Raw genomic sequence first — 15,497 nt, 5'->3', positions numbered from 1 at the left:
CTAGTCCCTGCCAGAACGGACCTGTAAGGCACCTAACGCCTTGGCGGTCTCCTAGTCATTTTTGATTTTTTAAGTATTGTGTCAACCTTAGTCTGGAAAAGGTGTTCACCATCGAACAGGAAGTTGAGGGGCTGTTGCTCCAGCTTGAAGCTAGACATGTAAAGCCAAGAATGGCAATGTAGAATGACCAAGGTATTCAATCCCCTAGCCGCAGTATCGTCAGCGTCCAAAGTGCACCTAATGGCAGCATCCAAAGTTCACCTCATAGGCCTAACGTTCCTAAACCAGCTCTTTCACGCTCTTATGAGGCTGGTCAGGGAGGTGCTGCAGGTGCACACCCTTCTCCTCCCAGTCACCCTGTCATACCTGGAAAGGTGTACTGAACTGACGATGCACCGGTGTGTGGCCACACTCACCGCTACTCTCTTCCCTGTAGCATCAATCCACTTGTTCTCCTTGACAGGAGGCAGAGGGTTTTAAGTGGCTTGTGCAGCTGTTCACTTCATAGTGGTGGTGACCACTAAGGAGTCAAATAGGACATGACCCCTGATGTAAAGCAGAACAGAAGGGCACAGCTTTCTACTATTTCTCAGTGTGTGGCATGACCACATAAGATTTGGCCGGCTCCTTACAGATCTCAGGGGCAGATCTGATCATCTTTTTGAGCATCCGCATATATTGGGCAAACCACTCAAACTTAGAGAGCATCCCTACCAGTAAGTCATCCTCCTCAGGGGTAGCATACATCTGCACCTTATGGTAGGCAGCAATGCATGGGTAACACTGTGGCATGCCATAGTATCATCTGGGGGGAGGCCCTGGCAGGGACATGATCTTGACCAGGATCTACTGGGGAGCATGTCATAGTCCTCCCAGAGATCTACTGTAGCACCAAGGTAAAAGGAGACAAAGTCTTCAGCTGGGGATAAGGGCTGGGGCTCCCAGTGTCTGAGTAGGTCTTCAGAGGTCTTTGAGAAGAAGGTATATGTGAGGAGGGAGGTGGTGGTGGAGGTAAAGTAATAGTTTAAAGTGGTAGAGGAGGGGCAGGAGGACAAGGAGGAGCTGATGGTGTGTCCTTAGGTCTCTTGGGCAACAAGGAGTGCCCAATAGCTTGACTTCTTCGAAGGCAAGATTGCATTTCTTGGGCATCGCCTTCTCTGAGGTAGAAATCTTGCCGGTGCATGGATGAATCACAATCCTCCTCTGTCTCTCATCCATCTCCTGCTGAAGCTGCTCGAGGATTCGACTTTCCTCTTAATCGAGGGCAGTATGCTTTGACATTGAGAAAGGCAGATGCTGTTTCGGTGGTGATATTTTCAGCTTCGACGGGCGTCCTCAGGCTTGAGGCTGGTTCAAAATTGAGGACCTTGGATAAGTCTTTCCTTAGCTCCAAGGCCTAGGCTCAGTATCGACCAGCACTGGACTACAGCAGCACACCAGAAGGTGGTAGCGGTTTCAGCACCGAGCTCAACGCCCATTCCCAAGAAGGGTGGTGCTCAGTTCTCATGTACAGTTGCTTATGAGGGATAGAGGGGACTGGGCCATCAACAGTATTCATGCGTGGCCTTCACACATGGACCACAGCAGACAGAGGTAGATGGAGCATCCTTAGAAGGTGCCTCTTCCTCCTCTTGGAAGAACTCCTCGTTGGACTCACAAGCGTAGCAGTGTATGTATCTGGGGCTGGGCTGGTGGTCTGGGAGCTTGAGCAACTCATCGAATGCCTTTTTCTGTTCTTTGGCACCCAGCGTATCAGCTTGACTGAAGAAGCTGAATGTCTCCGAAAAGGACTGGGCCATGCTGTGTGCCCACCATTGATGATGGCACTGATGTAAGGTCTTCTTGTTGCAAACCACTGCGCAGCAGTCATAATGGCTCTTGTTGTGGTCCAGCGATAGTCACAAGCTGCAGATTGTGTGAAGGTAGGCCTAGGGATACATAGAGTGAGACTGGCGGCATCTCTTGAAGGGCATTCATTCCATTACCCAAGAGCGTATTCATTCTCCGAAGGGAGCCCAGAGCACACAGTGGCCCAAAAGGCCCTCAGAGCTGAGAGGCCCAGCCACTTGTTGATGGGACTGGCACCCCAAGATGAAAAATGCGTCGAAGAGTTTTCTCACGATGGGTTTGAGGTCAGCGGACTCAAGGCCATGACTAGAACAAACAAACTAATTGAAACCAGGAGCGCACTGGATCACATCAGAAACTGATGACAGAGATAAACAATCTAACAAAGGAGTCTGTGACCAAATGTATCTACATTCAGAGCAGGAGTCACCAAGACCAAATGATTCAAAAGATTTCTGTGAAAAAAAAACCTGCAACGTTTGAGCCCAATACTAGATGACAGTAGTACGCAGAGCATGTATATCTACAGCCACACATGCCACAAACAAAGGTAAGAACTGCTCGAATGCCACCACCCTTTGTAGGCTGAGGTAGGTGTTTCCTGTGACTGCACTGAGTATGTGACCCCTGGAACGGATAAACATAGAGGGGTTGTAGGTGGTACTTAGTGAATCCCAAGGCAGGAATCAGGGAGACGGCATCTTGGGTGTGGGCTAAGCATTGTTGCTTGCCTATGCTCTTAATCAGCCAATCATGAAGTCAGGGGAAAACATGAAGGCCCTTCCACCTTAGATGGGAGGCTAACATTGGTGAACCTTCGGAGTGGAATACTCTAATATTATTAATTTAATTAAATCTAGGAAAGGCTTCTCCTTCCATTACTGCTCAAATCCTCTCGCATCATATGGCAACTTAGCCAATAACATAGCTTAGTATCATGAAAATACATGCATCACATGAATATATGGGTAGCTCTACTAATTTTGCCAATGCTTGCTAATTAATTACCATTACAAATAAATATATCACACCAGCAGAAGCACAAGAGCTCTGGCAAAATAATACCACAACAAAACAAGAAAACAATATAAGAAACAGAAATAAAGACATTTACACTTTCAGTGGCAACTTACATATTACTTTATGGCTTTCTGAAAATTGTTATTGTATGTTCTAGGTGTGAGATTAAAAGGAAGAGAGTAATGCATGCACTAACATCATCCTTAGCTGAGTGGGAATACGTCTCAAAGCAAGAGTTGTCTACCTTGTACAATAGTGGACCAAATACACCTTGTTTTGTATCTGAATGCCATCTACCTTAACATACAAATGACCTTTGCAAACTTAGCCAACATGTTCGGGACACACACTCCAAGTTCTGCATGGTGTTGCTTAACAAGACGAAATGTTGGATCTAATGCCCACTTAGATATATCTTCTGGCAAACACATAAAACTGATGACAGTGAAATAACTACTCTTGTATTGCACCAACGAAAAAGTGCTTTCAATGCCAAGTGGACTTCTGTTAAACCTACTTGACCAATGTGATTTATTACGGGGGCCAAAGTTTCCACCATGGCTAGGAAGGCTATACCGCCTGGCTTCTTCTCTATCAGACACTTTCTGCCTTCTGCAGTGCCTGGGTCTCTTGCTCCCTTACTTCTGTTTCCTGCCAGAGCCTGGCAGAAGGAGTTCAAGAGCAATCCACATAACAAGAGCCATTCGATCCCAGTTCCTTCCCACTCCTTTGGAATAACCTGGGAAACTGCCCTTTAGTCTCATTGGAAATACATTTCTTAGTTTGAAAAAACAGAGCTATGTTTTATCCTGGTTTACAGTTACTGGATACATTTATGGCACATTCACGGAGCTTAGTGCATTCTTTATTCAAGATATTCATGATATGGTTACTCTATTATCCATTACAGATTACGAAGATGACCCTACAACAGTATTAAAGATTTCAGAGATTCTGAATATCCAAATTGATTATAATATTACCAGTGGTTTGAAAAACAAATCTAAATGGACTCCGATTTCCGCCAATGATAATAGTATAGAGGTATTCTATAAATCAGTGTGCAAGGATTTAGATAAAGTAGGTCAGAAAAGATTGCCAGATGTACTTAGATCCCTTGATAATATCTGCAAAGAGATAATAGTTTGATGATAAGGCAAGCTGATAAAGGTGGCAATATTGTAGTTAAGAATCGTAAATACTATGAACCTGAGATTTACATGCAATTAGCGGATATCACTTGCTATGAGAAACTGACGCATAATCACATCTTACCCGTAGAGTGAATAAATGTCTGAAGATGTGGTATGACAAATGCCTACTGGATAAGGATGAGTACATGTATCTATGGGTGGACCGTCCTCGGTACCCATGTTTGTACACTTTGCCTAAGATTCATAAAGATCTGCCTTTCCTTCCTAGCAGGCCTATAGTGTGTGGCATAGGAGGACCAACAGAAAGAATATCGGAGTTTGTTGATATATTTTTACAACCCTATGTATTGAATCTTCCATCATTTATAAAAGATATTAAACATATATTGAGCTTGTTGAGTGATGTCCAATGGGACCCCAGTATGATCATGATCACATTAGAGGCCTGATTACGACCTTGGCGGAGGGGATTATTCTAATCCAAATTTGATGGATATCCTGTCCGCTGTGTTGCAAGTTCCATAGGGTATAATGGAAGTTGCAATATGGCGGGCGGGATATCCGTCACATTTGGGATGAAATATTCCCCTCCACCAAGGTCTTAATCAGGCCCTAGATGTTGTTGCATTATATAGATGTATAAGACATGACTTGGGTTTACATGCACTAAGACACATTCTTCACACAAGATCAGCCAGTCTATGAGAACATACAGAAATGCTGCTATCTATGGTGGATTGGATTTTGAATAACAATTTTGTTCTGTTTAAGAAAGAGTGGTATAAACAGAAACAGGGGGTGGCTATGGGGTCGAGGATCTCACATTCCTACGCAACCCTCTTTTATGGGGTGGCTGGAGGAGGAGTGGCTCTGGGGCCCATGAGGCGCCCGGTGGAACACTTCCATTTTATATTTGGGTCGCTATATTGATGACTGCTTCATGATTTGGCAGGAACTACGAGTGAATTAATGGAATTCTGTGAATTGGTGATTGTAAAGAAATGGCTCCCTGTTGCAGTTACCCCCCACTTTTTGCCTGATACTGATGCTGACTTGACTGAGAAGTGCGCTGGGACCCTGCTAACCAGGCCCCAGCACCAGTGTTCTTTCACCTAAAATGTACCATTGTTTCCACAATTGGCACAACCCTGGCACCTAGGTAAGTCCCTTGTAACTGGTACCCCTGGTACCAAGGGCGCTGATGCCAGGGAAGGTCTCTAAGGGCTGCAGCATGTCTTATGCCACCCTAGGGACCCCTCACTCAGCACAGACACACTGCTTGCCAGCTTGTGTGTGCTGATGGGGAGAAAATGACTAAGTCGACATGGCACTCCCCTCAGGGTGCCATGCCAACCTCCCACTGCCTGTGGCATAGGTAAGTCACCCCTCTAGTAGGCCTTACAGCCCTAAGGCAGGGTGCACTATACCACAGGTGAGGGCATATGTGCATGAGCACTATGCCCCTACAGTGTCCTAAGCAAAACCTTAGACATTGTAAGTGCAGGGTAGCCATAAGAGTATATGGGCTGGGAGTCTGTCAAAAACGAACTCCACAGCTCCATAATGGCTACACTGAATACTGGGAAGTTTAGTATCAAACTTCTCAGAATAATAAACCCACACTGATGCCAGTGTTGGATTTATTAAAAAATGCACACAGAGAGCATCTTAGAGATGCCCCCTGTATTTTACCCAATTGTTCAGTGTAGGCTGACTGGTTCCAGCAGCCTGCCACAACCGAGACATGTTGCTGGCCCCATGGGGAGAGTGCCTTTGTCACTCTGAGGCCAGTAACAAAGCCTGCACTGGGTGAAGATGCTAACACCTCCCCCAGGCAGGAGCTGTCACACCTGGCGGTGAGCCTCAAATGCTCACCCCTTTGTGCCAGCACCGCAGGACACTCCAGCTAGTGGAGTTGCCCGCCCCCTCCGGCCCCGGCCCCCACTTTTGGCGGCAAGGCCGGAGAAAATAATGAGAATAACAAGGAGGAGTCACTGGCCAGTCAGGACAGCCCCTAAGGTGTCCTGAGCTGAAGTGACTCTAACTTTTAGAAATCCTCCATCTTGTAGAAGGAGGATTCCCCCAATAGGGATAGGAATGTGACCCCCTCCCCTTGGGAGGAGGCACAAAGAGGGTGTACCCACCCTCAGGGATAGTAGCCATTGGCTACTAACCCCCCAGACCTAAACACGCCCTTAAATTTAGTATTTAAGGGCTTCCCTGAACCTAAGAATTTAGATTCCTGAAACTACAAGAAGAAGAGGACTGCTGAGCTGAAAAACCCCTGCAGAAGAAGAACAGAAGACACCAACTGCTTTGGCCCCAGTCCTACCGGCCTGTCTCCTGCCTTCCAAAGAACCCTGCTCCAGTGACGCTTTCCAAGGGACCAGCGACCTCTGAATCCTCTGAGGACTGCCCTGCTTCAAGAAAGACAAGAAACTCCCGAGGACAGCGGCACTGCTCCAAAAGAACTGCAACTTTGTTTCAAGGAGCAGACTTAAAGACCCCTGCAACTCCCCGCAAGAAGCGTGAGACTTGCAACACTGCACCCGGCGACCCCGACTCGACTGGTGGAGAAACAACGCTTCAGGGAGGCCCCTCCGGCGACTCTACGACTGTGAGTAACCAAAGTTGTCCCCCCTGAACCCCCACAGCGACGCCTGCAGAGGGAATCCCGAGGCTCCCCCTGACCGCGACTGTCTGACTCTAAAATCCCGACGGCTGGAAAAGACCCTGCACCCGCAGCCCCCAGCACCTAAAGGAACGGAACTCCTGTGCAGGAGTGACCCCCAGGAGGCCCTCTCCCTTGCCCAGGTGGTGGCTACCCCGAGGAGCCCCCCCCCCTTGCCTGCCGGCGACGCTGAAGAGATCCCTTGATCTCTCATTGATTTACATTGCAAACCCGACGCTTGTTTCTACACTGCACCCGGCTGCCCCAGTGCCGCTGAGGGTGTACATTTTGTGTGAACTCGTGTCCCCCCCGGTGCCCTACAAAACCCCCCTGGTCTGCCCTCCGAAGACGTGGGTACTTACCTGCTGGCAGACCGGAACCGGGGCATCCCCTTCTCTCCATTGAAGCCTATGCGTTTTGGGCACCTCTTTGACCTCTGCACCTGACCGGCCCTGAGCTGCTGGTGTGGTAACTTTGGGGTTGCTCTGAACCCCCAACGGTGGGCTACCTCGGACCAAAAACTGAAACCTGTAAGTGACTTACTTACCTGTGAAAACTAACAAAAACTTACCTCCCCCAGGAACTGTGAAAATTGCACTAAGTGTCCACTTTTAAAACAGCTTATTGTGTTTTATGAAAAAAGTATACATGCTAATGTAATGATTTAAAGTTCCTGAAGTACTTACCTGCAATACCTTTCAAATGAGATATTACATGTAGAATTTGAACCTGTGGTTCTTAAAATAAACTAAGAAAAGATATTTTTCTATAACAAAACCTATTGGCCTGGATTTGTCTCTGAGTGTGTGTTCCTCATTTATTGCCTGTGTGTATGTACAACAAATGCTTAACACTACTCCTTTGATAAGCCTACTGCTCGACCACACTACCACAAAATAGAGCATTAATATTATCTCTTTTTGCCACTATCTTACCTCTAAGGGGAACCCTTGGACTCTGTGCATACTATTCCTTACTTTGAAATAGTGCATACAGAGCCAACTTCCTACAGTGATATAATTGTTCTTATGAAGTTGTATGATTTGTAATGTTCTACTTTGGACGCATGAATATTATCAATACAAATTAGTTTATTTGCACCTTTTGCACAACAATGATTCAACAATTGGGTGCTTGGAAGCATTTTATTTCAAAATTGGTTTCCACTTTTTGTGCCATAGGGTGAAATTGTGGTGTTAGTACAATACATGTTTGTTGAAGTGTTAATCCCATTGACGAAACGTGTTGGCTGACAATTGATTACAACCTACAATTGGCTGAAAAGTTACTGTATGAAGATGTTGCAGTACCTGATGATCCTGGAAAGGAATTAAATTGGCCGGGAATACAAACTTCTTTGTGAAGATATAAACTGTTCCAGGACTTTCTGTGGAAGTGGTGTATGCCCTAAAACGTATATTTGTCACATTCACAGAGTAGTACTCCATTTGGAATGTGCAATTATGCATCCCTTGATTTATTTGATACATCTCATTGGGACAGATTTAACTGTAAAGTGTGATGCTGGATGAACTTATTGAAATTAAATATCCGTAGAGATAATGAAACGCCCCCAAAAAAGCCACGCTGATGGGATTTTAATAGTTTACATTAATCTGATCAAGGATAAATAGGTTCAGAATTTAAATAGGTACACTGTTGTCTAGGCATAGAATTTTGGAGCCCTTTTTCAAGTTGTATTAGGAAAAATTTGCATTTGTTGCTCTGTTAGACTGACAATGAGATCTGTTTTTTGTGAGATGTGAGAGAGTATAGATAAAATGCATTCAAATGTTTAGGTTAAGGGAGACGTTTCAAGACATTAACATTTTCGCTGGATGTGAAATGAGGTGTACTTTTTTTTTGCAGGCTGGGTTGTTGGGGTGTACTAATCCCTTGCCACCTAAAATGCTCTTCTGTCTACTAGTTCTAATTATGGTGTCACCAGATGGAACCAGGATACCTAGTATTGCTTGGGATTGTTGGCCTAGACATTACTGAGTCATAAGAAGTCCAGATTTAGGTCCTCAATTCTGTCTCATTAACTGGGAGGTCACCTTGCTGACAGGAGGTTAAGTCTCTGCCAAGGGGTCTGAATTTCGGGTATGCTTTTGACTTTGACCAGTGGTTGTGTTTCTACCGGAGAGGGTACACTGTTTAGGTAAATCTTCAGTATTAAAGACACTGTCACTAAAGTATTTGAATAATCTTAAAATAACTCGAAGTAGGCCTTTTATAAGGCTATACACAATCATTCATGATGCTGTGGAGGGAGTTAGAAACAGCAAGCCAACTTCAGAGTCTAAATAGCTAACATGGAATGTATATAGCTGCACTAAACATTAGTTTGTTATATTACCTTTTCTTGTTTTATAAAGGGCTCACCTGGAAGCTACTTCAGTATAATGTAGTAGACTTTTGTTTACATTCTCAGTGTTTCATTATATAGCATTTGATTGTTTGTCACATGTACTTCTGTGTGCTAAAACTGAGGACTACTAATATATCAGAACCACTTGATATCTGCATTATATGAATTAGCAAACTCTGTGGCAAGAGCTACTTAAAGGTAAATTAACAAAATTATTACTATTATCTTCAACCAGATCTTGTAGTGAATACTATGGATTCTGCTGCTTCTTGTGAAGCCTTTTTAATGAAAATGTAAACATTCCTCTCTGTGTACAGTCATACATTTAATATCCTACCAATAAGTGTTTTATGTTCTAACGTACCTTCTTTATTTCCACAGTCCTGAGACCTTGTATTTCAGAAGCTGAAACAAAACAATTAAAACAAGTTAACAGTCAGCAACAGCAAGTTGTACATTTCCCTTGGTGTTCTAACTCAACAAAGCTAAAGTTTGATGCCTACCAAAGGAGTAGTGGTACATTCTCATCAAAGAGTAGCAAGTTCACTTGTGACATAAAAGAGGAAAGTTGTTTTGGAAAAAAACAAAAAGTGATCCAACTGTGATTTTGAATGACATATCAATAATAATAAAGGACGCAGAACTCAGTTTCTATTACTTCCTCCTCTTTTGGATCTTTAGACAGAACTGAGGGCCACCAGTACAATAGCACTAAGCAATATAGTTACCACTGAAGCAAAACATTCTTTAAATATCAAATCCAATTTCAAAAGCCATGATTTATATGGAAGCAATTCAATGTGTTACTCCTTTTAAAATGCAGAACAAGTAATGTTGCTTTACGAAGAGAAATAATAAAAAAGTATATGTTGCTGACAGAACAACTGTTGCATTTTTGTTCATATATAATGTAATATGAAAATTATCAATACAAGCCAATCATTGCAAATACAGAACTGTAAAGATATATATAATTAATCAAGGGGTTTTGTCACAGACTACACATTTCTGTTTCTGAAAACACAAACATTATTGATTTAAAGATGACCCCCTCATCACTAAACATGATTGCCTGTTAATTTGTCGTTTATACCTAAGCTCTAAAACTCAACCTTAGCTTCTAACATTTGAGCGCTGTTCTAAAATTTCTGTGTGTCCTTACTGGATGGTTTAGAACAGAATGTAGCTTGTATTTATGAAAGACTTCATATATTTGTTTTGCTAGATGCCAGTGTGAAGATGAATGTCTGAAGGTACAGTGATCTGTTTTTCCAATAAGTAGCTATTTTACTTTCCTTCAACGTGAATCAACTCTTAGTGCTGAGATCAATAAACATGCATGCCACTAGCAGGGAAGTTCACTATTAAATATCACATCATTCAATTATCTATATGCAAATTTAAAAACCAAGAATAATTCTATAAACTACAATACTAGTAAAATCATAAAAAACAAAACAAATCTTACTGGCAAGTGCTTTGGGTTCATTTTCCAGTGCATCAGGCATGCTGGATGTAGCAGCAGGAAAAGTGAAAGAAGTCAGGCTGCCGCTTTCTTCACTGGCCTTCAAGAAATAAGGACATGAATTATTTTATTAAGACGCCTTAAAAATGAATATTTAAATCAAACATTGTTACTTGTTGAGATCTTCTTTTGACATGCAGTGCAATTAAAAACAGCAGTCTTTCCTCTGCAACATGTAATGAATACATTTCTCAATGTTTCTGGTTATTGTTAATAAATTCATCTTTACATTTGTTTTAGAAAACGCAGTATGCATGTACTTAAATAGATCTTTAGGAAAAATCAATTACAATTAAGATTTTATTCATTTATTGGTGATTCAAATGCACATGTTTTCTATTTTATACTGGTAAAGAATGCCAAAAGATCATGCACTAGTTCTAACAGCAATAAAAGCAGACTGGCAGCTGTTAATATGGACAACCTTTGAATGAGTGTTAACTGTAGATTTGTATAATATACAGAACATTTTATATTCATATATATCTTTTGTAACATTTATGTAGGACAAACAATTGTCAATATAACTAATGATTATTCCACGTACTATACACACCTGTATACTTCTCTTTTAATGAGCATGATACCCAAAGGCTGATCCAAATACAAGGACTGCACCTCCCTCACAAACAATGCACCTGCTTATAAAAAGTGTAATTCTAACTGGAGTTTGGCAGTTTTTCTATTTTGCTCCTTCAAAACTGCAGTATTAGGACTTGAGTCAGACGCTGCATTGCAAATGTTTTTATGGTGCCCCATGATGCCTCTTAGATATGCCCATGAGAGACTCTACCTCTTTGTCTCTACAATTTTAGGATACACAAGACCAATTCATATTGCTTTTTTTTTTGGAGTTTCAAAGTGTATGCTGCTCAGAACAGCAGTAGCAGCAGATTTTTATAAAGTGAAAACCCCTCTTGCACTATCACCTGCCATCCGACTGCACCACCACTAGGAACTCACCGGATCACTAAATGAATGATTCCTAAACAAATTCAGTAGGTAGAGTTCCTCCCGATTTACATATGTGTCACAGCTCAAAAATAAGAACAGATGTACACTGGGTAAGTGACATTTTCCGTTTGATGGCATGTGTAGCTGCAGATACACATGCTGTGCATAGACTAAAAAGCAGTTGTTCCTCCCATAAAAGCGGTGGTTAGCCTGTAGGAGTTGAAGTTGTTTGAAAAAATGTTCTGAGTACAGCTTGACCTACTGTGCTGCTAAAACATCGACACAATAATGTTTAGTAAATGTATGTGGTGTTGACCAAGTAGCTGTTTTACATATTTCAGCCACTGGTATATTTCCTAAGAAGGCCATTGTAGCCCCTTTTTTCCTTGTGGAATGTGCTTTAGGTGCAACTAAGAGTTGTCTTTTAGCTTTAAGGTAACATGTTTGGATGCATTTTACTATCCATCTTGCTAAACCTTGCTTTGAAATGGGGTTACCAGTATGAGGTTTTTGAAAGGTGACAAATAACTGTTTAGTTTTCCTGAATGATTTTGTTCTATCTATGTAATACATTAGAGCTCTTTTAATATCTAATGTATGCAGGGCTCTCTCTGCCACAGAATCTGGCTGTGGGAAGAAGACTGGTAGTTCCACTGTTTGATTGATATGAAAAGGTGATACTACTTTAGGAAGAAATTTAGGGTTAGTTTGTAGTACGACTTTATGTTTATGTACTTGTATGAACGGTTCTTCAATTGTGAAAGTTTGAATTTCACTAACTCTTCGCAATGATGTAATTGCGACTAGGAAGGCGACTTTCCATGTTAAGAACTGTATTTGACATGAGTGCATAGGTTCAAATGGTGGGCCCATCAGTCGCATAAGCACTATGTTTAGATTCCATGAAGGCACTGGAAGTGTTCTAGGTGGGATGATGCATTTTAATCCTTCAATGAAGGCTTTGATAACAGGAACTCTAAATAGAGAGCTGTGCTGTATATTTTGCAAATATGCTGAAAATTGCGTGAGATGTATTTTTATGGAAGAAAAAGCTCAATTTGATTTTTGCAAATGAAGCAAATAGCATACAATATCTTGTACTGATGCTGTAAGATTAGATTGACACTAGTATACAAATCTTTTCCATTTGTTGGCATAGCACTGTCTGGTAGTGGGTTTTCTTGCTTGCTTAATTACTTCCATACATTCTGTTGGTAGTTGTAGATACCCAAATTCTATGACCTCAGGAGCCAAATCGCCAGATTGAGTGTGTTGGGATTTGGATGCCTGGTCTGCCCTTTGTTTTGTGTCAACAGATCTGGTCTGTTTGGGAGTTTGGAGTGTAGTACTACTGGCAGGTCTAATAGTGTTGTGTGCCCACGTTGGTGCTATGAGTATCAGACTGAGCGTGTTTTGACGCAGTTTGTTGACTAGAAATGGAATGAGTGGGAGAGGGGGAAAAGCATAAGCAAATATCCCTGACCAATTGATCCATTGAGCATTGCCCTTGGATAGGGGATGTGGGTATCTGGATGCGAAGTTTTGGCATTTTGCGTTTTTGCTGGTGGCGAACAGATCTATGTCCGGTGTTTCCCATTATTGAAAGTATTTTTGAAGTACTTGAGGGTGAATCTCCCACTTGTGTGTTTGTTGATGATTTCTGCCGAGAACATCTGCCAATTGGTTGTGTATCCCTGGAATGTATTGTGCTACCAGGTGAATTTGGTTGTGGATTGCCCATTTCCAAATTTTTTGGGCTAGGAGAGAGAGTTGGGACTAATGTTTCCCTCCTTGTTTGTTTAGGTAGTACATGGTTGTCATGTTGTCTGTTTTGATAAGGATATTCTTCTGAGTGAGAAGAGGCTGAAAAGCTTTGAGTGCTAGGAAGACAGCTAACAACTCTAAGTGATTTATGTGTAGCTGTTTGTGTTCGGCATCCCATTGTCCTTGAATGTTGTGATTGTTGAGGTGAGCTCCCCAGCCAATCATTGATGCATCTGTTGTAAGTGTGGTCTGAGGCGCAGGGTCTTGAAATGGCCACCCCTTGTTTAGGTTTGTGGAATTCCACCACTGAAGGGACATGTATGTTTGGCGGTCTATCAACACTAGATCTTGAAGTTGACCCTGTGTCTGTGACCACTGTTGTGCAAGGCACTGTTGCAAGGGCCGCATATTTAGTCTTGCATGTGGAACAATGGCAATGCAGGATGCCATCATGCCCAATACTTTCATCACAAATTTAACAGTGTATTGTTGGCCTGTTTGTATTTGAGCCAATATATTGTGAAATGCTTGTATTCTTCATGGATTTGGGCTTGCAAGCGCTTTTTGAGTATTTAGTATCACCCCTAAATACTGTTGAATTTGCGCAGGTTGTAATTGTGACTTTTGGTAGTTTATGGAGAACCCTAGGGTGTGCAGGGTTTGTATTACGTAATGCACGTGGTTTTGACACTGTGTATGAGTATTTGATTTTATTAGCCAATCGTCTAGATATGGAAAGACATGAATGTGTTGTCTTCTTAGGTAGGCTGCGACTACCGCCAAGCATTTGGTGAATACCCTGGGAGCTCTTTGTTATTCCGAAGGGTAACACTTTGAACTGATAATGCTTTCTTTGAATGACAAACCTGAGATATTTTATGTGCGCTGGATGGATGGGTATGTGAAAATATGCATCTTTGAGGTCTAATGTTGCCATGAAATCGTGTTGTTGAAGTAATGGGATAACATCCTGTAGTGTTACCATGTGAAAGTGTTCTGACAGGATGTAAAGATTGAGGGTTCTGAGATCTAATATTGGCCTTAATGTCCCGTCCTTTTTGGGAATAAGGAAATACAGTGAGTAAACTCCTGTCCCTATTTGATTTTGTGGCACCGCTTCTATTGCTTGTTTGAGTAATAGAGATTTGACGACTTCTTGCAACAGAGTGATATGGTCTGTGGAATATTTGGTGGAGTTTGTGTCAATTCTATGCAATAGCCATTGCGGATAATTGATAATACCCAGCTGTCTGTGGTAATGCCTAGCCAAATTGTTGTGGAACTTTTGCAGTCTTCCCCCCACAGGTGAGGTGTGAATTGGGAAGGAATGGCACAAGTCACTGCTTGGTCTGTTGTGAGGCTTGTTTAGAGGTTTGATATTTTCCCCTGCCTCTGGGGTACAGTCCTCTATAAGTGCTTTTGAAACCACCTTGTTGGTACTTTGGTTGGAAGGCCAACTTTGGCTGTGAGGTGGATGGCTCGGCAGTTTGAGCTCTAAATCCACCTCTATATTGGGGATTACGAAAGGATCCCCTGTATTGTGTGGTATACAGTGCGCCCATGGCTTTTGCGTTGTCTGAATCCTTTTTCATCTTTTCAACTGCAGTGTCAACCTCTAGGCCGAAAAGTTGTTTTTGGTTGAACAGCATATTGAGCACTGCCTGTTCGATTTCAGGCTTGAACCCTGAAGACCTAAGCCATGCATGTCTCCTTATGGTTACAGCAGTGTTGATGGTTCTGGCTGCTGTATCTGCAGAGTCTAGGGCCTACCTGATTATTAGTGATGGCTTGCCCTTGCTCTACTATCTGTTGCGCCCTTTTTTGCTGTACCTTGGGGAGATGTTGGATTATGTCTTTCATCTCATCCCAGTGGGCCCTGTCATATCTAGCCAACAATGCCTGAGAGTTGGCTATTCTCCACTGGTTGGCTACCTGAGATGCCACCGTTTTTCCCCGCAGCGTCAAACTTCCTACTCTCCTTGTCTAGTGGGGGTGCATCACCTGACGACTGCGAACTTGCTCTTTTCCTGGCAGCGCTTACAACTACCGAGTCTGGAGGTAACTGTTGGGTAATATAGACAGGATCGGAAGGATGTGGCTTATCTTTTTTCTCCACCCTAGGAGTGATTATCCTTACTTTTACTGGCTCCTTGAATATCTGGTCAGCATGTTTTAGCATGCCGGGAGTGT

The 15,497-nt window shown here is 42.6% G+C and overlaps 1 protein-coding gene across 12 annotated transcripts in view; it reads right to left on the bottom strand.

Moving 5' to 3' along the window:
* Positions 1–15,497, bottom strand: part of MPDZ (multiple PDZ domain crumbs cell polarity complex component) — a 1,044,214-nt gene that overhangs the window by 106,209 nt on the left and 922,508 nt on the right. For all 12 annotated transcript variants that reach the window (XM_069238948.1, XM_069238974.1, XM_069239000.1 and 9 more), the window contains 2 exons: positions 10,533–10,629; positions 9,429–9,469 (listed from right to left, as the gene is read on the bottom strand). In XM_069238948.1, the coding sequence (XP_069095049.1) occupies positions 9,429–9,469; positions 10,533–10,629 (138 nt within the window). The remainder of the gene's footprint in view (positions 1–9,428; positions 9,470–10,532; positions 10,630–15,497) is intronic.

Source organism: Pleurodeles waltl, chromosome 1_2 (genome assembly GCF_031143425.1).
Source record: "Pleurodeles waltl isolate 20211129_DDA chromosome 1_2, aPleWal1.hap1.20221129, whole genome shotgun sequence".
Lineage (NCBI taxonomy): Eukaryota > Metazoa > Chordata > Amphibia > Caudata > Salamandridae > Pleurodeles > Pleurodeles waltl.
The sequence above is the reverse complement of the archived record's forward strand: the minus strand, read 5'-3'. Positions and strand labels throughout refer to the sequence as shown.